Source organism: Mirounga angustirostris, unplaced genomic scaffold (assembly GCF_029215605.1).
Source record: "Mirounga angustirostris isolate CCGP_5_RB_7025 unplaced genomic scaffold, mMirAng1.0.hap1 SCAF_3, whole genome shotgun sequence".
Taxonomy (NCBI): domain Eukaryota; kingdom Metazoa; phylum Chordata; class Mammalia; order Carnivora; family Phocidae; genus Mirounga; species Mirounga angustirostris.
The window spans coordinates 57588084-57615269 of NW_026991711.1; the positions used below are offsets into that span (position 1 = coordinate 57588084).

At 37.5% G+C, this 27186-nt stretch overlaps 1 protein-coding gene across 1 annotated transcript; it reads left to right on the forward strand.

Annotated features, from left to right (window-relative positions):
• Positions 1-69: 69 nt before the first annotated feature.
• ITM2B (integral membrane protein 2B) lies at positions 70-27186 on the forward strand. Its single transcript, XM_045869440.3, has 6 exons — positions 70-381; positions 21650-21778; positions 23402-23608; positions 24949-25059; positions 25860-26010; positions 26930-27186. The coding sequence occupies exons 1-6, from the start codon at positions 265-267 to the stop codon at positions 27013-27015; spliced, it is 801 nt and encodes a 266-aa protein (XP_045725396.1). The 5' UTR covers positions 70-264; the 3' UTR covers positions 27016-27186.

Consider the following 27186-nt stretch of genomic DNA (forward strand, 5'->3'; position numbering starts at 1 on the left):
CGCCTCCGGCCCCGCCCCTCTTGCCCTCCCCACTCCGACCCCGCCCCCGGGGGTGAGAGCCGTCTCCGCCCTCGCCCGGGAGCTGCGAGGCTGCGGGAGCGGTGCCGCAGTAGCCGCCGCAGCCGCCGCGGAGCCGCTCGCCCCTGTTCGAGCGTAGCTGAGCCGCGCCCGGAGGCCGGCCGAGGAGGCTGCAGTCGCAGCCAGGAGCCCGCAGCCCCCGCCTCGAGCCCGCCGCCGCCCTCCGAGGGCGCCCCAGGCCGCGCCATGGTGAAGGTGACGTTCAACTCGGCTCTGGCCCAGAAGGAGGCCAAGAAGGACGAGTCCAAGTGCGGCGAGGAGGCACTCATCATCCCCCCCGATGCCGTCGCGGTAGACTGCAAGGTCCGCGGTCCGGGGAGGTCGGGGGAGTGGGCGCTCGGCCCGGCCGGCAGGGGTGCGCGGGGCCGGAGGCGGCTTTGCGCGCTGAGGAGGCTCAGGGCACGGGCGACGGTCCCCGGGAGAGCCGGGCTGTCCTTCTGGGGTGCTGCTCTTTTTTGTCCGGCCGCAGCTTCTCCTTTGTAAGAAAGTGCGTGTGCAGGAAGCGGTGCCTAACACGGGATCGGGGGCTTGGGAGGCCTGGAGAGAGGGATCGAAGAATTGTGCCGAATTCACGGTCGTTGTGCAGTCGGGGGAATGTGCGTGGGGTCGGAACTGGGTCGTTCCACCTGGAGACCGGCGGCGACGTGCAAAACGACAAAAACAACAACAGAGTTTTGCATTTCCTCCCAGTATAAATGTGCCTAAAATGGCTGACATCATTCCAAGCCTAAACCTCCGTTGCTTCCTACTTTCGTTTCTAGGCTGAACAGCACTTGGACTAAGACCAGCTGCTGCAAGCCTCTTAATTTTAAAAGCATTTTCTTTACCTCCTTTTCCACGGCCCTTCGCTATTGGCAGGTGAACTTCACATTGGGGTCTGGAGAGGGGGCTGAGGAGCGGTGGAGGGGAGAAAGTGAGGTGAAGATCTGTTCAGAATAGGCTTTGGCTATTTTTATAATTAAAACAAATATTCCCCGTAAAGATCAGTAATTACTGTGTAGATGTTAGTGTAAAACCCACGACTGGTTTTCAAATTATATAAACATATTTATGAGGACCCCTTAACGCTAAGTGAAACTAAACGGGAGAAACTCGTTCACGTCCCTTATAAAATTCTCCTTTATTTTTACAAAATCCCTCTTTTTAGTCCTAATTAAAAATCAGAAGTGGAACTATAATTGTGCTAACTTTTAGCGGATTACAATAATAATTTATTTAGAATATGATTGTAATTGTCTCAGGAGTTAAAAAGGAAAGCCTCATAGCCTATTTTCTACGAGATGTTTAGGCTGCAAACATTCAGTCCTGTAGAAATTAACTGTAAGAAGTTCTTTATGTTGCACAACTTCCTTTTTCCTTAGCATTTTTCAAGATCTGTTATCAGTAGGGTAAACTTAAGTTTTCTAACTTCAAAAAACCCAATAATTGTGTGCAGGTGTGAGTAATAAGTGTTTTTTTTTTAAATACGGTATAATGAAAATTACGGTTGAAAAATATGGCACTAATATACTATTAAAAAATTTGATACTGTAATGTTAATTTGGACGTGCCTGTACTTATTTTTTGGAAATGTTCTAGTTAAAAACAAAACCAAGGGTTGATTTTTAAATGACTGCCTTGCCTTGAAATAGGAACAGTGAGCTAAAAGGATTCCCTAAAAGGATTAAGAGTTTTGGTATTGGTATTGTTTTTCTGAATCCATTGCAAACAGTCTTGGTCTTAAAAGAAAATGTCTGGAATGCACAGAGGATAATTCCAGGAGCAAATTATTATCTTAGCTCTATGTTTATCTAACATTCATTGTACCTAAAATAGATTGTCAAGTGCCCTGTCATAACAATCTCAGATACATATAGAAATTAATCCTATTATATATCTTTTAAAAATCCTGTAAATAAATGTAATTCCTTCCCTTTAAAAAAGAGGGAGAAAGCATCGGATGATGTCACTTCAGAGGGCTTTTCTCTTGATCTGTATTGAAGGAGATTTGGAACTCTGGATAAAAGTCAGAATTAATTTGCTAGGCAGCTGTAAATCTGACTTTAGACATTTTCTGTCATTCCTGAAACATTAACCCCGTGTTCAGATTCTCAGAATTTCTCACAGTTTCACCATATTCAAATTTTGTGGTCACAGCAGCTGTGAAAAAGTAACCATTCGTAGCTCTGTGCATTTTCTGTTTCTGTTTTCTTAGATCCCATACCCAAATAAAAATACTGGAACTAAGCTCTGAGGGCAGAGTATTCCTTTGTAACCACGCAGCAGTCATGGGTGAATAGGCAGATTAAAAAAAAAAAAAAAATGACATTCTTTTTCTAGCTATAAGCTCAAAGACTTCTTTTCTTCAGTGAGTGACAAAATATTGCTCTACATCAAAAGTGGAATCCTAATAATCGGTCACTTAACGGTAAATGAAGACTTTGCTTAATAACAGATATTGTGAAAGAACTTCTGATCGCTTCATCTGCGTTTGGGCTGTGATTACATAATGTGCTGTAGCTCCTTGGGGTGACTTTATGGTAACCGCCGAGTTTGCCTGGATTCTGCACAGAATCAGCCTTCGTGTGTTTGCCTGGGGCTTATCCTTGCCTGCCTGGTTGGTTGAGAGAATCAAGTAAAGCTAGTTATGGACCAGAACTCCTGAAGAAGAAATTTTTAGTACCTTTAAACCCTTCTGGACCACAATATCCAAATGTTTATTTCTCAAAATGTACACTTTTTCAGGGTCACCTGCCCTGGTGTCAGCTTGGATTCTGGTTTAAAAATGCAGATTCTACTACCTTAGAATCTACCAAAGAATTCTGGTCTCTGTCTACCACCAAGAATGCTGATCACTTCAGTCAGCTGTCTTATGTAACACCCATTCCAGTACTTCAGTGTTGCTCCTGTCTCTTGCTATTTCTTTAGCTCTTTTCTCATTGCAGGTTGAGAACCCTCTGAAAGCGGTTCCATTGCCCTGTTTTTCAGTCTTGCCTTTCAGTAGCTCTCAACTCCCAACAGTCATGTCTATTGATGATCTCAACTAGCTTGCTATTTACTCTTCTTTTCCTGCATTTTCCCCTTAATTTTGCACCTTCCTCTGCCTGTCCCAACTGGCACAAAGCTCAGAGATACAGAAATAGCAAAGAGTAGGACCTCTGTTGTTTTTTAATAGGTGAACTTGAAATTATATGCATGTTTTATGTTACAGGTAGCAATTCATTTATGTTTGTGTCTAAAATTTTTTCCTTTGGAAAGCTGTTATTTATGTGCAAATATCAAAGAAAATACCTAATGGACTGAGTCAGAAGTCCCTGTTTTGTCATTACATAACTGCTTGATCTTGGGCTTAAGTTTTTAGTTTATATGTAAAAATGTGAGGACCACATGGTCTGTAAGGACTCTTCCAGTTTTAAAATTCTCTGAAGCTGTTAGGATTACATAATTATATTTGTCAGGAATTAAATTGTTTTAATTGTGAAAAATAACAGCTACTTCCTCATCCTAACCAGACTGTTCCCTTTCTTCCCCATGTTTATTTAGCATGTTACATTGTTCTTCGTATTAAGTAGCAGTGGGTCAAAGAGAAAAGAAATGGACCAAGGTATTACGTAATAAAACCAAATTTTTATTTTGGGTTACCTCACTTTAGAGCAATCGTTGTTAACACCTCTTTTTTTGTTGGTTTTTTTTTGGTAATGCCTAATTGTGAAACACGTTTCCCAGTATCAGGGCTCAAAAAGCTTAAATTTGGGGGCGCCTGGGTGGCTCAGTCGTTGGGCGTCTGCCTTCAGCTCAGGTCATGGTCCCAGGGTCCTGGGATCAAGCCCCGCGTCGGGCTCCCTGCTGGGCGGGAAACCTGCTTCTCCCTCTCCCACTCCCCCTGCTTTTGTTCCCTCTCTCGCTGTGTCTCTATCAAACAAATAAAATATTAAAAAAACAAAAAAAGCTTAAATTTGCGTCATAGATATCCCTGCAAACTGTACTGCCAAAAAATAGTGTTGCCCTTCCTCGACCCTGCATCATAGTTGTAGACGTAAAAGGTTGAGAAAAGGAAAGTGCTTGCGTAGGAGAGAAGATGGGGCAGGATGGAAGTGGGGAGAAAAGTGCAGGACTACTAACCCAGTTAAGTTCTGAGTTACCCATTAGAGCATGGCTCTTTTGACCCTAGTTCTTTGCACTTTCTGGTATTTCCTGTATGCATATATTTATATATATGCTGACTGATGGGTTTGGTAATTTCGCGTTTTGGTGGTGTTTTGGGGGAGGGTTGGGGATAAAGAGGAACATAAAATACACGATGAGGTTTACTGATTTGTGTTGACCTTTAGAGAAGGGATTTGGGAGCTTGGTTCTTTTTAAAGTACGTATCATTACCTAGTTGTGTAATTTAGTGTTTGTAAACAGTGGCCAGTAAAAACTTCACAGTTACAGCATTCTGGTTCTCCATGAAGGTATTGATAGCTGAAGTGTGAGGGTTTAGTACTGGGAGATACATTAATTGACGCCCCGCTGCTGCTGCATGCCACGTGACTTGGCAGGCCCGGACCCCCGCCCCACCGGTATCCGTGCAGCGGGTTGGCTGCTGCAGAGGGTGGACAAAGGTTGGACGAGGTTGCGTGTTGCACATTTGGAGGACAAGTTTCCAGCCTGGGGCTTCACAGTGTCATCTTAAACATTGTTTGGACTAAACAGAAGCCGGTATATTATTAGCAAAATCATAAGCCCGTGAGATGTTGTGGCATTCAGCTCTGCCATGTAAGAGGTTACTAAAGCTTGACTTGCTTTAAATGTTCATCGAAAAATGTAGTAAGTAGTAATTCTGGGACATTTTATTTCTCTTGTTCTCTTGTTGTGTCTGGGGTGTGTATTTAAAAGGCATTTTTTTTCCAAAAGGAAATACTTTCTGAATTGAGATTATAACTAAAGCAACTTCGACTGCTTTTCATACCATAGTGTCAGTAGAGGAAGATCCAGAAAATATTTGTCTTTTCAAATACAATATTGATGAATTCATCCTCCTAAACTTTTAGGTAAACTTGGCAATTTTTATTAGAACTTAGACTGAAGGAGTTAAGGACTTGGCCATCAAAGGATTTTTTCAGGTCATACATAACTACTGCCTGTTAAAGGATTTGACAGTTCCGAATTTCTCAATGAGGTGGTTTTTGTCCAAAGGATGTAGAAAATATTAACACTGGAGCTAGTTTTTCCAGAAGCTTATGTATAAAGTTATTCCCTGGCTGTCTTATTTTCTTTGCATAAATCTTAACAGTGAATGTTTTTACAAGGTAGATGGGTGAAAGTTGAAAATTAGAAATTTTATTACAGATATGACCTAAGAACATAATTAAAAAATCATTTAATGTGATTATTCTTTAATTAGTATTTATGATACATCTTCTTAATAGCTTTAAAGATAGCTATAATATAATCCTCTTTTTATATGTTACCAAAAATTGAATGAACAAAATTATTTTCAACAGTTGTGATTTCTTTAAAGCTCTTTAATTGATTTGAGGGGAAGAAAGAACCTTATGAAGTAATTCTATAATTTTACCATTTGGGGGAAAATCAAGTAAGAATGAACATACACTTTAGAATGTTCAGTGTAGAGTGAACTACACATACTTTATTCTTAAGTAGAAGAATTTTAATCTTGAGTTATAGAAATGAAATTATTTTTATGATAGGGATATTCTAATTTTTCATTTAATGTTTTATCTTTTAGTATTAATGAGCTTCCAGTAGTAATTATATGACTTAGAGCTAATGTATATGTGTATATGTATCAGAAGAGAAATTAATGTTGAAATAAAATTTGCCTAATTTATAAATACTGAACATTTTGAGTTAAATAGGGAATTTATTTTGGGAAATTGACACTAATTACAGTGTTAGATATGCAATACTTGGAGATTTTAAAATATTTGCATAAACTTGTTGACATAGTTGATTTTCATACTTTAAGAAATTAAGTTTTGATGGGTTTTTGTATATTTGAAGGTTTGTTTTAATGCCAAAATTATTTTTGAAAATTTGTTTTTGCAGAATGTGTTAAGAATAAAGCTTAAATCTTGAATTGTTTTCTCTGCCTTAAATATGATTATCATGTTTAAAATCATTTAAGAAAAAAAACCAAAAAGGTAAGTTACATTATTAAGTAATTCCTTGGATCACTGCAGCATCCAAAAGAAGACCCAGCTTTAGTGCTGGGAAAAATGATTTCTAGAATCAGTCTATGTCTGCATTTCTTAAAATTCATTTTCTCAGCCCACGTTTGTAGTAGTTCTGTTCTGTATACACTACTCTATATGTTTTTATCTTTCAATTTATAACTTTCTCCTTCAATTCATTTTTTCCTTGCTTTCATCTTAGTGCTAGGAAAAACATTTCCCACGCAGGCCGTCAGTGTTAGCCAGCCAGGGCAATGCTAGACATCTTAAGCAGAGATCGTAAACTCCATCCTTCCTGGGCCCAAGCAGAACTAGTGAAGCTGGGCTTTTTCCTATTAAACAATTTAGAATAGTCTTCATTTTCATTAAAAAAAAGGGGGGGGGGACCCAGGGTTGTTTGGTTTTCCAATCTTTAAAGGCAAGCTAGGATCGATCAGGGTTTTTATTTGAAACTTGAGTTTTAAATACTCACAACTAATTTATACAAGAATTTCAAGCAAGGCAAGAATACTGACAGCCTGACGTGGGCCACTGTTTCAGTCTCCTTTACAGTGAAGAGTCCGGTTGGCAAATTATGGCCCATTTGTGCAAATGTGGCCTGCTGCCTGTTTTTGTATGGCCCGTGAGCTAAGAATTATCTTTACATTTTTAAATGGTTGGGGAAAATAAACCAGTTTCTCCCTTTTGCCCCACTCTCCTCACTCAATAGAGGGGGGAAAGTTCAGGAAGCAATACTGTCTACTTACTGAGAACTCAAGACTATGCACTTAATACTTCAGGGTTTAAATCCTATCTCTACCACTTACTGTGATATGTGGGTTAAGTTACTTCAACTCTCTGTCTCAGTTTCTCCTTCAGCAAAATGGGGACTATGATAATCTGTAAAACGTTTATCATCATGCCTGGAATAGCGTGAGAGTAAGACTCGATAGATATTAGGGGCACCTGGGTGGCTTAGTCCATTAAACCACTGACTCTCGAGTTGGGCTCAGGTCATGATCTCAGGGCAGTGAGATCAAGCCCTTGTCAGGTGCTGGCCGTGGAGCCTGCTTAAGATTCTCTCCTTTCCTCCTGCCCCATCCCACCACCCTGTTCTCTTTAAAAAAAAAAAGAAGAAGAGACATTAGCTGCTGTTATCACTATTACCGTTACTATTACTTATAACTACAACTGTCACAGGGTTTGGCATCCCTCAGATTATTAAACAGCCATGTGATGTGAGACCAAATGTAGCATCTTTCTAGTTTTCCTGTTGGCTTTGATTCAGCTTTGCAGATGTCACTTGTTTTAATTAAACTTACCTTAAAAATTTCTAGAAGTGAAGATTTAAAGATCGAAGTAAAGTTAGTGAAGCAGAGCAGTTCTTAATTTCTGGTTTTTTTATAGACCAGTGCCGCAAACCTAAAGCCACTTCCAGATAGGGTGAGATCCTGCTGGCAAAGGTTAATGTTGTAACCTGTGTCTGGTAACTTGGACAAGTCAGGAAACTTCCCCATGGCTCAGTTCCCTCATTTGCAAAATAGTCTGGTGGCACCAGCCCTAGAGTATTGTTGGGATGAAATTCCCAGTGCCTGATGCATAGAAACTAGTTAAATGTTAATGCGTTTCCACTATCCCCATCTATTATAATAAAGTCCCATCTTTCCCTCTCATCACTCTAGTTTTGGAATATTACTTCTGTTACTATTATTGTTTATCCCTATGTTACATAACAATACTGTTGTTAAATCACCCTCTACAAGGTATTCTGGTGAGGATTCCTTCCTGTAACGTAAAACCCTTAGCATGCAGTAGTTGTATCCTTTTTCATGTAAAAGTGGGTATTTCTCCCATTACATAAAGGATGTTGAGAGAATTTTGTAAATTTAATTTTAGGTTTTACCAAATAATACTTAGTGTTAAAATGCAAATATTCCTGCCCTATCATAGAGGAACCCACTTTTTAAAAATTGTACCATAATTATATACAGTACAATGCAGATTTTGAGTGTACAGTTACATAATTTTAAATATATGCACCTGAATCACAACCCAGTCAAGATAGAACATTGCTATCAACTCAGAAAGTTCTCATGTCCTTTTAGTGTCTGTCCTCTTCTCCCCTTAGAGGCAACCACTAATCTAATTTCTATCTTTGAAGATTAATTTGAGGCAGTTAGGTTCACTCTAGCTTCTAGGCTTTCTGCAGAACAAAAAAGGGTGCCCTCTGCGGTTTTGGTGAGCACAGTACAGACTGGATTCTGGCTCTGTTGATCTCCTTGGCCTGGCATCCTTGTACTCAGAACAATCTGCCTAGCCATATATGATGATTTCTAGCTCCGCATTTCTATAAATCAGTGGTTCTCAAACTTTCTGGTCTCAGGACCCCCACTCAGTACTCTTAAAAATTGTTGAGGATCCCAAAGAGCTTTTGATTTATGTAGGTTATTGATATTTACTATATTAGAAATTGACTATTAATTTAAAATAGCAATAATAAACCTATAACATTACCGTAAATGGCATTTTTATGAGTACTAAAATTTTCCAAATAACCAGAAATTTTTAAGAAGAGTAAGGGTAACACTTATTTTTGTAACACTCTACTGAATAGCTTAGTAGAAGACTATTAATAATAGCTGATTCTCACATCAGCTTCTGTGGTCGGCCTGTTGTGTTATCACACATTCAGCTTCTGGGAAAACTTTATACTAGTCAGAGAATGAGAATGAAAAAACATTGTCTTAGTTTTATTATGAGAATACTTTTAACCTTGTATAAGTCCTAAAAGGGTGTCCCTGGACCACATTTGGAAAACTTACATTCTACATACTTGCTTATGCTGCTGCTGTTGGTTTTTGTTTTGTTTGTATTTTTTGCAATTTTAGATCTCACCTACTGGCTTCCTAATACGGAAAGTGAATATTTAGCCTTTTCTATATGTTAACATATTACAGACATATTCTGTCTTAAGGTATATAGTAATTTCTGGTTAAATTGATATTCCATACTTTTATTGTAATTGATATAAACATTATTTACACCTGAGTAATGTAGTATAACTTAATAAACTTAAGTTGTTTCTCATACAAAAACTCTTTATTTTCCCTGGATTTAATAATTGTTTCTTGGGCCAAGGAAGGTTGCTTAGTTTTCTGTTTATTGCTAATTCATCCTCAGACTCTGACAGCAGTATAATTGCCTTTGCGTATTTACAAACTTATTAGATAACTTACCAAGTTTTGTATTTTTCTTGGCAGTATTCCATTTGTCATTCTTCAGTCTTAACCATCCAGACTGGTTGTAATCTAGGCATATTGCTATCCAAATGCCCGATAATAATTATCATCCTGGAATTGAATTGGCTTTGTCTTTATCCTGTGTTGGATCTGCAGTTTTATGAATCTGAGAAAAAGTATCAGATCAATTTTTTTAAAAAACCTTGCATGTCTGAGAATCTTTACTCTATCCTCACGTTTAATTGGTAATTGATTTGGGTATAAAATTCTAGGTTAGCTGTAATTTTCTTTCAGCATTTCGATGGCATTACTTCATTATCTTCTGGTCTGATGCCATTCTGATTCCTGGTTCTTTGTACATGACCATTTTTTTCCCCCTGTAGCAGCTTAAGATTTTTTTCTTTATGCTTCTGGCTCTCAAAATTCTATTGATATAGTTTGTTTGAGGTCATTCATTTCCATTCTTGGGCTTAAAATGTATTTATCTGTTTATCCCTTTATTATTACTCTCTCAAGCTTTCAGGAAGAAGTAAACATGACCACTTAACTGAAAATCAATCATAGGACTTCTAAATATTCTGTCTTCATAGCTTTATAAAGATTTATTGGAATATTTCCTTTCACATTAAAAATGGACTTGGATAATAGCTATTAATGGAAACCATTATTGCCTGCATTATTATTATTGCACTAGGTTTTTTTGTTTGTTTGTTTATTTAAGTAATCTCTACACCCAGTGTGGGGCTCGAACTCATGACCCTAAGATCAAGAGTCGCATGCCTTTTCCATCTGAGCCCGCCAGGCACCCCATATTAGCACTAGCTTCAAGGTCATACAGGATGGCCTGAAAAGATACATGAAGCATCTTCTGGTGTCCCCCTTTAAAGTACCAAAACTGTCTCCTTCATGAGTTATTTTAGAGACAACTCACTACCAACTTTGTAATTTTGCTTTGTGGCTTTGTTATTCTACTTAGGTTTCATTTTTGTAATTAATATCTTGACTTTTCTATTTATTTTCAAATGCCTATATGCTTATAAGCCTGAGTTATTTTCCTTTGTTGTTTTTGCTTCGTGTGCATATAATTTTATTTTTTTAAGATTTTATTTCTTTATTTGACAGAGAGAGCGCACAAGCAGGGGGAGAGGCAGAGGCAGAGGGAGAAGCAGACTCCCCGCTGAGCAGGGAGCCCGACATGGGGCTCGATCCCAGGACCCTGGAATCATGACCCAAGCCGAAGGCAGCCTCTTAACCGACTGAGCCACCCAGGCGCCCCTAATTTTTTAAACATAATAACACTACTGTTGTAATAGTTAACACATAGTGCTTAGCACGAGTGTGGCTCAATTCAGGTCAACTCATAGCAGAACTCAGGTTACATCATTTCTGATTGGATATGAGTATTACCCTATTGTGACATGGTCTCACTTCACTTACTATCAGAGTTAATTTGCGTAAGCTATTATTTAGTCAGGTGGTGGACATAATAGCCCATGCTTTTCCTTCCCTAAGATGTACATGGAGTGAGAGGATATTCAGGCCTTACTAGTTCTTAGTTACTACACAAATAATTTTACTTAACTTCTCTGGGTCTCATTATATTTAATCTATAAAACGATGCGTTGCACTAAATGTCCTTTCATGGTCCTTCCATAGTAGATCTTTTCTTTCTGAAAACTATACTGATCACATATTCAGAGGCACCCATTTCATGGGCAAACGCTTTATTAGGAATTTAAAAATTACTAAGCATCCCAGCCTTCAAGTAGCACCCATTAGAACTGAGAGAGACCAACCAATTGTGTAGACCAAATTAATCGCAACCGACTTAAATGTCACAAGAACACAACACCCCTGGATCCAAGAGCCTGGGGAGTGGTGAAAAAAGGGAGCAAGATCCAATGACTACTGACTATGGATTGTGCATGTTGTTGGTGCTAGGCATAGGTTCAAAGCACTTTTTACATGTTCAGGATAGACAGATATCTCTGATCTCAAGAACTGGAATTTTGGGTGCCTGGGTGGCTCAGTCGGTTAAGCGACTGCCTTCAGCTCAGGTCATGATCCTGGAGTCCTGGGATTGAGTCCCACGTCGGACTCCCTGCTCAGCGGGGAGTCTGCTTCTCCCTCTGACCCTCCCCCCTCTCATGTGCTCTCTCTCTCTCTCTCTCAGATAAATAAATAAAATCTTTAAAAAAAAAAAAACTGGAATTTTTTCTAGTAGTCATTTTGTCTAACTTTAAAAATTCTAAATTTGGACAGAAAATACCACTTTTCACATTTAAATTATTTTACACTTTTAGAAGAATATACTTGGAATTTTTTATCAAGAGTTCTGCATTTTAAATGGAATTACTCATATTTGAATATGAATGTAATTATCTTGTTGAATGATGTTAAAATCCAGGATTTACACAAAAATGATTCCAGAACAAGTTTGCTTTTTTTCTCCTCTCATCTTGACACTTAATTTTAAAATGAATTATATAGAGTAGAACATTCCTATCACACTTCAAGTTTTAAGAAAACAGTTGATATTCTTATTAGTAACAATAGGAACTCATAATTCAGTCAGTGGCAGAAGAAATCTATCTTGACCACTTTATTGCTCTCTTGTAAAGGCTATGATTAACAATAAATAGCAGTTGTATATAATGCTCTTGACTACCCAATACCTTTAGCTCTCACCAATATAAGTTTGAAAATCTGGGGCACCTGGCTGGCTTAGTTGGTAGAGCACGGGACTCTTGATCTCAGGTTCCTGAGTTCAAGCCCCACATTGGGCGTGGAGCCTATTTAAAAAAAAAAAAGGGCAGGAAGAAAATCTCCTGAAATTTCACTTCCTAAAATAGAAAGTTCTCTTCAGTGTAGATTGAATAAATACCTTGAAGAATAATGGCTATCTTTAAAATATATTAAAAAAAGAGGGCGCCTGGGTGGCTCAGTTGGTTAAGCGACTGCCTTCGGCTCAGGTCATGATCCTGGAGTCCCTGGATCAAGTCCCGCATCGGGCTCCCTGCTCGGCGGGGAGCCTGCTTCTCCCTCTGACCCTCCCCCCTCTCATGTGTTCTCTCTCTCATTCTCTCTGTCTCAAATAAATAAATAAAATCTTTAAAATATATATATATATATATGTATTAAAAAAAGAATAGAGAATGTTTAAGGTATTCCTATATTAACATTCTGCTTTGTGTTAGATACTCAGCTTGTCCCTGATGATATAAAGTGATTAAATTGTGATCCAGCACAAAAAGCATTTATAGCCAGATTTCTTTTTTTTTTTTAGTTCTGACCTATTTTTTTTTTTAACCTAGGCCTGTACCAATTTTATTTAATGCCAATAATTTGGTTCAGATTTCATAATTTTTCAGAATAGTTAAATTATTATGCAATGGCTTAAAAATTTCATTTCTTTTTGTTTATTGCAGCTTGTGTGTTATAGAATTTGTTCACAAAAAAGCACACTAATGAAAAATCTGTTTTGTAGACATTGTATTTACTATTGATTTCTCACTTTTTATTTTTATTTACTTATTTATTTTTAAATATTTTATTTATTTATTCATGAGAGACACAGAGAGAGAGAGGCAGAGGGAGAAGCAGGCTCCCAAGGAGCAGGGAGCCCGATGCGGGACTCGATCCCAGGACCCTGGGATCACGACCTGAGCCTAAGGCAGACGCTTAACCATCTGAGCCACCCAGGCGCCCCTCACTTTTTATTTAATATTATTTTAAGTAATCTCTACACCCAACGTGGGGCTTGAACCTACAACCCCAGGATGAAGAGTCGCACGCCCCACCAACTGAGCCAGCCAGGCACCCCAGTTTCTCAGTTTTTAACCCTCTCTTTAGTCCAAGTACAAAATAATGCAGTAACTTTATTATCCATATAATGCCAAGCACTTGGAAAACTGCTTCCTTTTTGTGTGCTGGACACAACATTTGTCATGTGGACTTTCTCACCATAGTTGAGATATAGTAGCGATCTTATTTGAAAAGTAAAATGAAAAAGCATAACTCAGATACTGATTTAAATGAACAAGACAAATGTCAACAAATGTTTGATGTCTTTATAGATTTTAGCTTTTTAGCCATAGATCTTGTGTTTTTACATATAGCAGAATATATATTTGATAATCAATGATATTAATAATGAACAGATGGCTGGATCATGTCTTTTTGATGCCTCCATAGTTGGGAAAGAAAGCTAATGTATAAGTCAGGTGGATAGAACATGTACCAACAGTAAATGGATAGCACTGGTATTCTGCATAATAGTAATCTGTTGGGGCCGTTGCCTACATAACTTTTGTGGTTCTAAGAATATAGCTAGGAAAGCATTTTGGAAAAATTTTAAATAGATCTTAAATGATAACCAAGGTTTGTTATTTTAAAATTCTTACTGATACACGAAGTGATTCAATTTCCCTCTCCAGTACTATAAATCTTTTTCAGTTGGCCTTTCTAGGATTCTGTTGTAGATTGCTTTTTATTGGCTTCAACCCCAGTGGATACTTGTTTCAGCTTACTTTCTCAGCTAAATCACATGATGGTGGGATAATGATAACTATCATCTATTGAGCACTTACTGTTTACTGTGTACCAAGCAATGTTTCTCATGTTTTACATGTTCCTACAACAACCCTGTGAGTAGGTGTTATTATTAATCCATGTTTAGGATGACATAATTGAGACAGAGAAGTTAAACTTGTCCACCTTTTTCCCATCCTCCAAAATTCTGACATTTTTCATTTGCTGTCTTTTCAGTTTGTCTTCTCCTATCTTCTCCAGCTTCTTTAGTATCATTTACTTGGGTCTGAAGGAAAAACTGTCCTGTTGCTCGTAAATTGGGAAAAGAGAGGAATTTGATTTTACTGAAGTATGATTTACATACTGAAAATTCAGCCCTTTTAGGTGTATTATTGTGTTAATTTTGACAAATGTAGTTGTGTAATCATCACAGACAAGATGCAGAATATTTTCCTCACCCCAGATGTTCTTTTTTGATACCACTTTGTAGTTCTGGCTCTCACTCCATCCCTGTTTTGTCTTTGTGTAGTTTGCCTTTTCCAGAATATAGATGGTATTATAACCAAGTAGCCTTCTGTCATTCTTGCTCTTTTTATCTTTTCTGGGAATTGGGAGTTGTCTGGAAAAGGTGTTGGATTCCAGTAGCTCTTGACCCATGGTTTTCTCTGGGCTCATCCATTTCCACCTCTTCTCTGTCACCACTTTTGGCTAGCTGATGCCATCCATATTTGGATTTGATGTTCGTAAGAGAATGCCTGTTGTGTCATTTAAAGCATTAAGGTTTTTTATTCAGAATATTAATCCAGTCTGAAACTCAGATGTCAAAATCCTTTATACGGGGAATGGTTAGACTGGTTGTTTTATAAAGTTAGGTTCTCAGAAGGAAGTATACCCAGTCATAGCAGGAAATGAAGATGAAAGTTCAAAAGTAAGCAACACAGAAAAGAATTTGGTACATCTGGTCTTCAGCTGGGGAGAAAAATTTATGAGGAGTTGAGAAAACTAGAACATTGATTCCCATTTGTAAAAATTTGAATCATTTGGGCAGGGCACTTGGGTGGCTCAGTCGGTTAAGGGTCTGCCTTCGGCTCAGGTCATGATCCCAGGGTCCTGGGATCGAGTCCGCATCGGGCTCCCTGCTCGGCGGGAAGCCTGCTTCTGTCTCTGCTGCTGTTCCCCCTGCTTGTGCTCTCTCTCTCTGACAACTAAATAAATGAAAATCTTTAAGAAAAAAAATTTGAATCATTAGATTTTTTTTAATGTTACCAGCTAATTCTATAATTTGGAAAATAGTATATAGGCCAGACACATCCATGGGCAGCTGGCCTGTGCATCTCCATGTTTATCCATATTACCAAATGTGTTTTAAAAATGTACATATTTCAGGGCGCCTGGGTGGCTCAGTCGTTAAGCGACTGCCTTCAGCTCAGGTCATGATCCCAGGGTCCTGGGATCGAACCCTGCATCGGGCTCCCTGCTCTGCGGGAAGCCTGCTTCTCTCTCTCCCACTCCCCCTGCTTGTGTTCCCTCTCTCGCTGTGTCTCTCTCTGTCAAAGAAATCTTAAAAAAAAAAAATTTAAAAGAATAAACCTTGATTTTAAAAAAATGAACATGTTCCTAAATTACTAAATCTGTTTCTGAAGGTTCAGTAGTTCATGCTACTTTGAATTGAATAAATTGTATTGATTCGTTTCTGTATTTGTCTCGTTTTTATACTTAAAGCATTTTTATACTGTCTTCCCCTCCTCCCCTCCCTTCTTTCTCCTTTCCTCTCTCTCTCTCTTTCTTTGCTAATATAATTTTTAACCCTAAGAGATGTTTTCCTCTTTAATATTCTGGTTCCTAAAGCTTTGTGATTGCATTCGCTATAATAATTGCATAATAGTATATCTGAGAGCTTTGGAAGAAATGTGTTTTCATATATCCTATAAAAAAGGCTCAAATAGAAGTGCCTGAGGATGTGAAGTGATTTGTTTTAGTATAGGAACAGAATCAAAATTATCTGAAAACCCTTGTGTTTTGTCTAAGTTAAGTTGATAATGGAAGCACATTTACTGAAGCCTCTTAGGGAACTGACGGAGGCGACCTAATTCTTAACTAATTGAAGTACCAGAACAGAATTTATCCTTCATTTTGCTTAAAATATAATCGGTTAAGTAATTTTACTTTATCATATGATGATAAGATTGATTTGAACCAGCAATTCGTGCAGTGAGAGCAAGAATGCTTCCAAAACCTGTGTCTTTCCATACTACTACTGTAAAGGGGTGATTGTAGGCCAGTGTGTGCGTCAGTGTCTTCATTTATAAACTGGGGTAAAAACTTGAAGTTTTAGGAAGATTAATGAGATGATAATTGTACAGCACCTGTGGGAGCTCTTTTACCTTATCAGCATAATTTAAGGTGCACCAGTTTTATTGCGGTGCAAGGGGAGGAAATGTGTCCATGACTTGTTTTAAATTAGGCCAGGAAAACTCATACACGCTGGCAATGAAGCCCTGTTCAAGAGTGATTTTCCTTTTTTGTTGTTGTTGATTTTTGTTGTTGTCCTTTAGTTACGAAATAATCAAGCATACACCATTTGATACGTTTTTTAAAGTCTTAAATATCATACTGGTAATACCTAACTTGCCTTTTCATTTTGTAATTTGGCATTACGTTTCTGACATCTTAAAATCAACTATGCTAGTTGATTTCATTTTAATTATTATTATATGAACCTATAATACTTTATTCTCCACTTGATGGACATGTAAGTTATTTCTAATTTTTCTCTTATTGACCATTCTGCAGTAATCATTATTGGACCTTTTTCTTTATGTACATGTATAAAACTTTATCTAGGGCTACATTCCTAGAAATGGAATTGCTGGGTCATAGGGGGTGTTTGTGTGTGTGTGGAATTAGATACTGCTAAATTGTTCTCCAAGCAGTTGTACCAACTCCTGCCAACTGTATGAAAGTTCTCAATTCCCGTTGCTCCACACTTACCCTAGAACTTGGTATTGTTAGACTTTTCTTGTTGCCTGCTATAATAGGAACTCGGTTGATTTTTTTTTTTTTTCCTCCCCTCACTTCCTATATCGAAATATAATTTACACACAATAAAATTCACCCATTCTATGTGTATGACTTGATTGAATTTATGGTAATTGTATAAAGTTGTATATCCCCCACCATCAAGATACGAAACATTTCCATTATCTTAAAAAACTTCCTTATATATCTTCAATCTCCCCCTCACCAGTTCTTGGCCATGGCAGCCACTGAGCTTTTTTGTCACTATATTTGCCTTTTCTGGAATTTCATAAAAATGGAGTCATGTAATAAGTAATCTTTTATGTCGGGTTTGTTTCACTTAGCATAGTTTTGATACAGTATGAATATACCACAATTTATCCATTCATCATTTAGTGGATATTTGTGTTGTCCCTAGTTTGGGGCTATTATGAATAATGATGGTATGACTAATATATAAATCTTTGACTCAGTTGATTTATTTTTTATTTTTTATTTTTTTAATTTTTTTTTAAAGATTTTATTTATTTATTTGATAGAGAAGCAGTGAGAGAGGGAACACAAGCAGGAGGAGTGGGAGAGGGAGAAGCAGGCTTCCCGCGGAGCAGGGAGCCCGATGCGGGGCTCGATCCCAGGACCCTGGTATCATGACGTGAGCCGAAGGCAGACGCTTAACGACTGAGCCACCCAGGCGCCCCTCAGTTGATTTTTAATTACTGATCTTCAGCAATCTTGCTGAACTTTACTTTCTCAGATTTTCTAGACAGTGATACCATTTACACATAATGATAGTTTTGCATTCTCCTTTGTAATCTTTATATCTGTTCTTGTGCTTGTCACTTGTGTACTAGGTAGGACCTTTAGTATAATGTTGGATGGAAATAGAGTCCGTTTTAGTGGGCAACCCTCATAATTCCTGACTTGAAAGGTTAATGTTATAAGTCTGAAGTTCCCCCATTAAGTGTGAGGTTTGCTGTAGGTTTTTGGTCATTATTACCCTTATTCATATTAGAGTTCCCCTTCTTTCCAGTTTGCAAAGAGATTTTTTTTTTAAGATTTTATTTATTTACATGAGAGAGAGAATGAGAGAGAGAGAGAGCATAAGAGTGGGGGAGCGGGAGAGGGAGAAGCAGACTCCCCGCTGAGCAGGGAGCCCGATGTGGGACTCGATCCTGGGACTCCAGGATCATGACCTGAGCCGAAGGCAGTCGCTTAACCAACTGAGCCACCCAGGCGCCCTGCAAAGAGATTTTATTATGAATGGGAGTTGGGAGTTTGTCAAATGCATATTTGACATATTTTGAGATGGTCATGGGGCTTTTCTTCTTAAATCTTATATATGTGGCCTTTTCTTTAAGCTTACTCTTTCCAGTGTTAATCATTTAAAATACACTTTTAATAAATCACATAGATTAAGAACTTTTTTGTCTTCAATATATTTAATGCTTTCTCCATGAGTCAGATTGTAATACCGTATGTCATTGTCTGTCATAAATAGTGTTAATTTTGACTGTAAATTACTTAAGACATGAGCCATGCCTTAATCACATTTGGATTTCCCACTGGATCATGCACCGTATATTGCCAGTAACAGGTCCCTAACAAATGTTGAACTGGGCTACTTAGGGCTGCTGTTCCTTGCTGAATCGCCGCTCTCTGTTGTGTGTTGTGAATTCTTACGTTGCCCCCACCCCTCGTTAACGTGCTGGCTGTTGATGTAACTTTTATGGGTCATTAAAAAAAAATAAGTAACCAAGCTTTAAAAACAAATCTAAATTTCATTCACTCATCAAATATTTGTTGAGTGCCATCCAAGTGCTAAGCTTGGCTTGGAGCTACCAGTAATGCAAAATAAATAGGAATGGATAGTCCCAAGAACCTTATACCCTAATAGGGAGAGAGAAAATGTGTATGTGAATTATTCTAATGCAAGGTAGGAAATGATCACTAGAAATTGAGAAAAAAAGAGATTAGATAGATTTTGGAGCTCTGATAGCTCTTTTAGAAGTAGGAAGTACATGACTGTGGTGCATGGACTTGGGTCTATAATGTGGTCATTTGAAGACTTAGTTTCTGATTCTTAAGCCATGGTTCATATTGTTGAAGTACCAAACAAATGACCTGTAGATAAGTGAAGCATTTTATAAATTAAATTCTTAGAGAAATTTAATTTTTTAAATTGTCATTGTCCAGAAGTGTGATTTTTGAATGAACATGAGAATTTGAACTCCGTAGCATGGTATATAAAGGCCCTTTGTGATCTGCCCCAGTTAACACTCCATTTTTATTTCTTGTAGCCTCCCCACATATTGGGCACGCCAGCCATAGCACATGTGGCCCTTGGAGATGTCATGCATTCTGGTTCCATGATTTTATTCATTCTTTGCCTTCAGTATAATGCCCTTTAACTCTCTCTTCTGTGTGGGTAATGAGCATTTGTCCTTCAACATTCCACTCTAGTGTTTTCTCCTCTGGGAGACCTACTCCAAACACTATCCCTTGTTCTGTGCTCTACATTCTTCTGTTAAGAGTCCATATCATGTTCGTGTTCTCTTTGTGTATTTATTTTCCAGGCTGATCTGAATGATCTCTTTCTTGGCAGGGGCTATATACCAGTGCCTAGCACAGCTCTTGGCACATAGTAGACATTTTATAATTTGTTCTTGAAATTTGCTGACCAGTTAAAAATGACATATTAAAAGGCCTGGAAACTTGCATCAGTTTGACAGTTGGGGCTGCATATTTTTTTTTTTATAAGTGTCTGCCCATGGTCTTTGGATATTCATTTATGTGCTACTAGAGAAGGGAGTCTGCCAAACAGGGTGGGTGTTGTACGCACATTTGACTGTCTTAGCAGCTGATACCAAATGTTTGGAAATGACTGTTTCCATCTGTCATCTCCATCCCCCCCACCCTGCCTCCACCCTAAAATTAATTATGCTAGGAACTGTTTCTTATCTCCTTAGGTATTTATATCAGACAAGGGCTCAAGCAAAATACTAGACTTTAATAATTCAAGTTTCATACTACTACGACTTTATGACTCCATGGAATTCTTGTAACTTTGTTTAAAGATGGAATATCTTAGATGGCTTGATAAATTACTCTAGGCTTATTCTTTTTACATACTGCTTTGTAGTACCCTTGTCTTAAGTACGTGTACAGTACATTGGCAAGATCACCTACTACAGCAAAGTGTAAATGCCCTCACAGTGTCTGATCTGATCATTAAGTTAAAAGGCATTTGTTCTACAGTATTAAATTCTATGTTTAAAACCTCAGTTAACCTAGTCGCACACTGTCTAGCTCTAAAGTGTTATTGGCTGTTTGGGACATCTGGGATTGGGCTTTTTCTCAGTAGTATCAAGTTGAAATTCCTCATCTTAGCATTGAAAACGTAACCTTAGCTTTCATTCTTTCTTAACTGTATTCTTGCTTTGACCATATCCAGCATTGTTGATAGAAGTTTTCTTCCTTTTTATTTATATCCTATTTATCTGTAGAGGTGTGGATCAAATCTACTTGATCTTAGTCAAAAAGCCGAGAAGCGATTCTCCCTTAATACATCCTATATTGAGTTTTCCAAGCAAAGATCAGAGTCCTATACTCGAGAGGCTGTACATACATACTACTAACTAGAACATCTTTTATTACGTTGTTTTCAAGTCAATTGGAGCCTTTCTTTTGCTGTCTGTACAATATATCTTGAGCCACGAGTTAGATACCAGGAGCAGCTAATCTCATTTGTCAGCTCTTTGATGTGATACTGGGTACAAATCAGAAATGAGATGTAAATCTGAAGTGACAGAGTAGTGTGAGTTAGAAGGGCAATGGGAGTATTTAAAGGACTGAATATTGTGACCCCATTTGACATTCTAAGGCTAAATTATTTCCTGGAGTGGATCAAAATCAAAATTCTAACTAATTGTATGTCTCTTGACTTTACAAGGTTTTTTTCCTGTTTAATCTTTCCTCATTTTTCTATTGCTTCTATCTTAAAAATGAAGACCTTTGTCAAACTGGGATGTGTTTTTTAGGGTTGGGCAGTAAAATTATAGAATTATTTCAAGACTCCAATTGTTTAAAGAATTTGTTTCATATTATTTGTTCTGTCCCTTATTTTCCTGTTACTTTTTCTTGTGTATTGTTAGGAGTGGTTTGATACCTGCTATGAAATAATGAACTACCTGTAGCAGGCTAATAACATAATTTTATAATATGATGTAATACACACTGAGGTTGTATATAAGGCTCAGCACCATAATACTGCCTGGCAAAGTTGTGTTGTGGCCTTTTCTGAATTTTTAAATGTTAGGAGATATCTTAATCACCAAAGTTGTGCACAGAAAATAGAAATTATGTAGTATGTTATTGTTCTGGGGCTATGAGTAGCAAAGGTGTTGAGAGAAGAAGGCAAAACTCTCCTAAGAGATTGATGGCTCAGCTCAAGAGACATTGTGGTGAATCCCGGCACCACCACCATTTAATAATTCCTGGGTTAATTTTGATTAGAGACCTGAGTCCATTGGTCTTTATTATCTTTGTTTATAAAATGATAATCCTTTTTAGGCTTCTTTGAATCCTGACCTTTCTGTGGTTCTGACAGGAGATACAATATTGACCGTTGTTGGGTCTTTTTTCATATTTTAGGACCCAGATGAAGTGGTACCAGTTGGCCAAAGAAGAGCCTGGTGTTGGTGCATGTGCTTTGGACTAGCATTTATGCTTGCAGGTGTCATTCTAGGAGGAGCATACCTGTACAAATATTTTGCACTTCAAGTAAGTAGAAAATGCTAAGGACTTTTTGGCCCTTTCCTTCATGCATATTAGAAAATTGGCCCAAATTTGTTCTAAGCCTGCATTTTTTGTCCGTGGCCTTTGGCCAGGGTGGTGGTCCTATTTTAAAGTTGTGTTTAAAAATCTGAACATAAGTTTGCTGAGCCTATTGGACAGCACTAAAAGCAGAATAATGTTGTTTTGAAATGTTGCTGACTAAAGAGGATGGATTATTGGATGATTTTTCAAAATTGACTAACCTTCATTTTCCTACTCTAACAAGTAGTAGCTAACAGTATTATTAATTGGCCAATTGAATAAATAACATCAGACAACATCAAATGTTGTCATATTGATGGCCTCTTAACTTGATAGCCAGTTTGGACTCATCTACAATTTGCCTTTACTCCTGGACACCGAGTTCACTGGCACCATGTCTCTCTGCCTCTTTCCCAAGCCTTTGGTTTCTCTTTAAGGATTGTGTAACTTCAGCGGTGATGTTGAAGTAATTTGGGATGAACGTCATTTTATAACTTAAGAGTGTTTAATAGTAATCCATAATCCCAGTGGGCTAAGATGGATTTTTCTTTTGATGAAAATCATGATTTATGATCTCTGTTTTGTGATAATACTTCCCTTGACAATAATTTAGTAGGTTTATTATTTTTTTAACATTTTAAAATTTGGAGAAACTGTTGACAAATAGATTTTATTAAAATAATGAAATATTGTCAGGAAATATACATTTCATGCTCATTTGCATGTTGATAGACATTACTGAAATACTAGTCATCATTTTTTTTTAAAAAAAATATTTTATTTATTTGAGAGAGAGAGAGAGTATGAGCAGGGGAAGGGGCAGAGGGAGAAGCTGACTCCCTGCAGAGCAGGGAGCCTGGCACAGGACTCAATCCCAGGACCCTGAGATCATGACCTGAGCCTAAGGCAGACGTCCAACTGACTAAGCCAACCAGGCGCCCCACTAGTCATCTTTTTTAATGCAGTTTTTTTTACAAGAAATGTATTTGATATATAAAAAAACAATTTGTAATTCCACCATCCAGAAATAATATCTTTGCCTTAATGTTTTGTTATATACTCGTAGCCCTTATGTATGCTTTTAAAAAACAATCTTTATTATGGTTGCTGTAATCTGCTGTTTTCCACTTGATTGTAATAGTATTCCTGTAAAAATTACAGAAAAACTATCCCTTTTTTGGCTAACAAGAGAAAATCACACAGTGAACCACATCAAAAAGTCTTAAAAGCATCTAAAAAACATTCATTTCTGAATATATTCTTTTATAAAAATAATGCCTACAGGTATTTCTTCAGATTTACTTGTCACCAGATGAATAATTGCTTTAAATGCTATTTTTGTCGACTGTAAAAAGTAAAGGAAAAAATGAGCTGCTTTTCTCCTTCTGAAACCGTTTTTTCAAAATACTTCAAAACCCCATCTTAAGGAATATGTTAACTCTGTAATTAAACTGTCTGACTTGTCATCTAAAAGTAAGAGTTTGCAAGCAAAATGCTATTTAGATAGCAGTGGCAGCTTAAGTAATGCTTACATTTAAGAACCTGTCTCCCACTGAATTGCTGAAATAGTGTTTAAACTCTCTATAGCCTGATGACGTGTACTACTGTGGAATAAAGTATATCAAAGATGATGTCATCTTAAACGAGCCTTCTGCAGATGCCCCGGCTGCTCGCTACCAGACAATTGAGGAAAATATTAAGATCTTTGAGGAAGAAGAGGTTGAATTCATCAGTGTCCCTGTCCCAGAATTTGCAGATAGTGATCCTGCCAACATTGTTCATGACTTTAACAAGGTGAGCCAGGTGCCTGGAACTGTAAAAAGAAAAAAAAAAAATGCAACTTCTTTAATTGAAGCTTTTTACATTTTTAATTTCAGTATTTGCTGATTTCTTCTGCCTTATAAACTATCCAGCATTTGATTGGGCTCACCTTCTGGCTTCTGTTTCTTTGCTAGTAAATCGGTACTATTTCTTACACGCCCTGTGTTCTTAGATAAGAGGTGATTCATGGTCCTATTTCTGTGTGGCTTTTTCATTTTGCATCATTTCGTTAATCAGTTTTTAAGTTCTCATTCTACATTTCCCTCTAGGATTCAGTATTGTTATGCAAGGCAGGAAAGATGAAGTGAGAAAATAGTGACTGTCACAAATCCTCCACCTACTTCCAAAATTTTACCATATTTTCTTAATTTCTTTTTCTCCTATTTGACACTTGACCCCTGCATATTTGAACTGTTGTCTCTTCTAGTAACTCCTATATCACTATTACATCTAAGAAAATGAACATGGTAATATAGTATTATTTAATATCTAGTTGATATTTAAATCGCCCCAATAATTTTTGTCCTAAGAATGTTTTGTTTTCTTAAGCCAGGATTCTGAAATTAGAAGTTTACATATTATCTGTGGATTTTGCACCTGTATGTAAGTTGGCCAGTTGGAACATTCGGGCATATCACTGAAGTTAGCTTTGCAAGTATTTCATGCCTGATAAATACATCTGATGAATGTTTATAAAGTAGTTTAAAAAATTATGTACTTCAAGATAATAAGCCTATCCAAAGCAAATAGTAGGTAATAACTAACACTGAGCTCTTAGAAATCTAAGTGTTTACATGGTTTGATTTAACTCATTTTAATCCTCAAAGCCATCCTATGAGACAGTCTTTCTCTAACCATAGTCTCCCATCTGAACCACAAGAACACAGAAAATCATTTAATTGACTGTTATTTCAGTTTTTCTAAGGATGGTAGTAACTAGTACCATTCTAGATGCATAGGAGAGAAATTAAATTTTTACTTGGATGGATATGTTGGAGGGTGTTAGGGCTTAAAAGTGAGAGAACGGACTATCTCAATCAGATGATAGACTATTTGCAATTTATTTTAATAGTTTATTGATAATCATTTATAGAAGCAAACCCCTGATAAGAATTTTGTTTACTAGCAGCAGTAATTTTTCCTCTCATTACTACCTTCTGTTCCTATCCCACCAAATACTTCATTTGTTAAATGCAAGTAATAGACATATTCTGAAGCCAACCCATTTTAATTGTACAAATTATTCTTAAAACTGCAGGTGCTGCCTGTGTTACAAATATTAATCTAATGAAAATGTATCTTTCTCTTTCTAGAAACTCACAGCCTATTTAGATCTTAATCTGGATAAGTGCTATGTGATTCCACTGAACACTTCCATTGTTATGCCACCAAGAAACCTGCTGGAGTTACTTATTAACATAAAGGTATAAGATGTTCAAATATTTTATTTTTTTTAAATATTTTATTTAATCTTTAAATAAGAGAGACAGAGGCAGAGGGAGAAGCAGGCTCCCTGCGGAGCAGAGAGCCCGATGTGGGGCTCGATCCCAGGACCCTGGGATCATGACCTGAGCCGAAGGCAGACGCTTAATGACTGAGCCATCCAGGTGTCCTGATGTTCAAATATTTTAAAGATTTTATTTATTTGACACAGAGCGCACAAGCAAGGGAAGCAGCAGGCGGAGGGGGAGAGGGAGAAGCAGGCTTCCCACTGAGCAGAGATCCCAGGACCCTGGGGTCATGACCTGAGCCGAAGGCAGATGCTTAACCCACTGAGCCACCCAGGCACCCCTTTTCAAATATTTCGTACTAATAATGCTGCTGCTAAAGCATCTTAGAATTCCTAATTGAGATATTAGCCCTTTAAGTGCCCACCTTACTGGAAACATAGCCAAGAGTTTTATAAAGAGGAATTAAGACCCGTGGTTTTGGGTTTTTTCCTTATTTTATATTTTGAAATAAAATATACAATCTCTTAAATTAGTATCTAAGTTTTCCTAACAGGCCTGATAATAAATAGTAGGCTTTCAAGAAATAAGATCTGTGTTGCAAACCATTCAACTCATGGATTGTATGTAAACAGATGGGCATGACTATACTGCAATACAATTTTATTAATGAAAACAGATGTTGGGCAGTAGTTTGCCAACCTCTGTTCCATGCCTTTCTTCATCTGTTCAGTGTATGCTTTGAGGTATTCATATAATATATCTTCCAAATGTAGGCTGGAACCTATTTGCCTCAGTCCTATCTGATTCACGAACACATGGTTATCACTGATCGCATTGAAAACGTCGATCACCTGGGTTTCTTTATTTACCGACTGTGCCATGACAAGGAAACTTACAAACTGCAACGCAGAGAAACCATCAGAGGTAATACTTTTTACCATTAAAATCCTGGCAGAAAAGTTTGTTGTTTCACTTCATTGTATTGAACTAGATTTAGATGTAAGCCGGTATTGTTCTCAATATGCTTGCCACGAGTAAGAAAGTAAAACCATACTGTATCACTATGTAGTATTTCTAGATTTCCAGAGAATCCTCTAAATTTCTAAATCCACTCTTTTCAGATAGAGAGAATTAGGTGACTGTGAAGTGTCAATGCCCTGAGATGCTGTTACCTTACTTTGCATGTAGTCACCCAGTCCAGCCTTCCATCCCACCACTTTGGTTCAGTCACACTGTGCAAGAGTTGTTGTACAGACGGTCTCTAGAGAAGCTCTGCAGGTGTGTGCTCAGGGGCCTGGGTTCTAAACAGAGAGTTTGCCTTTTGGATCACATTGAAGACAGTTGGAGTCAGGGTAATTAGCAGGGGATTTGGCTGAAGAATTGAGAGCACTGACATAAGTAATGTAGCTTTGCCAAATCATTTAACTTTTTTGTTTTTTACCTGAAAAACAAGAATGACAGTATCTCCCCATTTCCTTTCATTTCCTTTATAGTTGATCTTTTTTTTAAAAGAAAAAGCCAGACTTACACATATAATGCAATTCACCCTCTTTAGTATGCAGTTCTGAGTTTCAACACATTACCATCACAGTCAAGATAGAAATATTTCCAGTACCTTCAAGGTCATAAATTTATATGTGGCATTATTATTGGTTACTAAGATCTGTTAAGATACTTAGTTTAGACAAGAGAGAAAAATTATCTTCTCCAGTGTTAAAAAATCCAACTATAGAAGTTCATGGAATATAGAGTAAAATATTTTTATATGTATTAATAATAACTATGATGATAAGTATGAATTATTAAAGAACCAGAAATTTAAAAAATTTTCCCTCCCAAACAGGTATTCAGAAACGTGAAGTCAGCAATTGTGTTACAATTCGGCATTTTGAAAACAAATTTGCTGTGGAAACTGTAATTTGTCCTTGAACAGTCAAGAAAAACATTACGGGAGAAAAATTTAATATTGCAGCATAAACCCACCCTTTGTATTTTGTGCAGTGATTATTTTTTAAGATCTTCTTTCATGTAAGTAGCAAACAGGGCTTCACTCTCTTTTCATCTCATTAATTCAATTAAAACCATTACCTTTTAAAAATC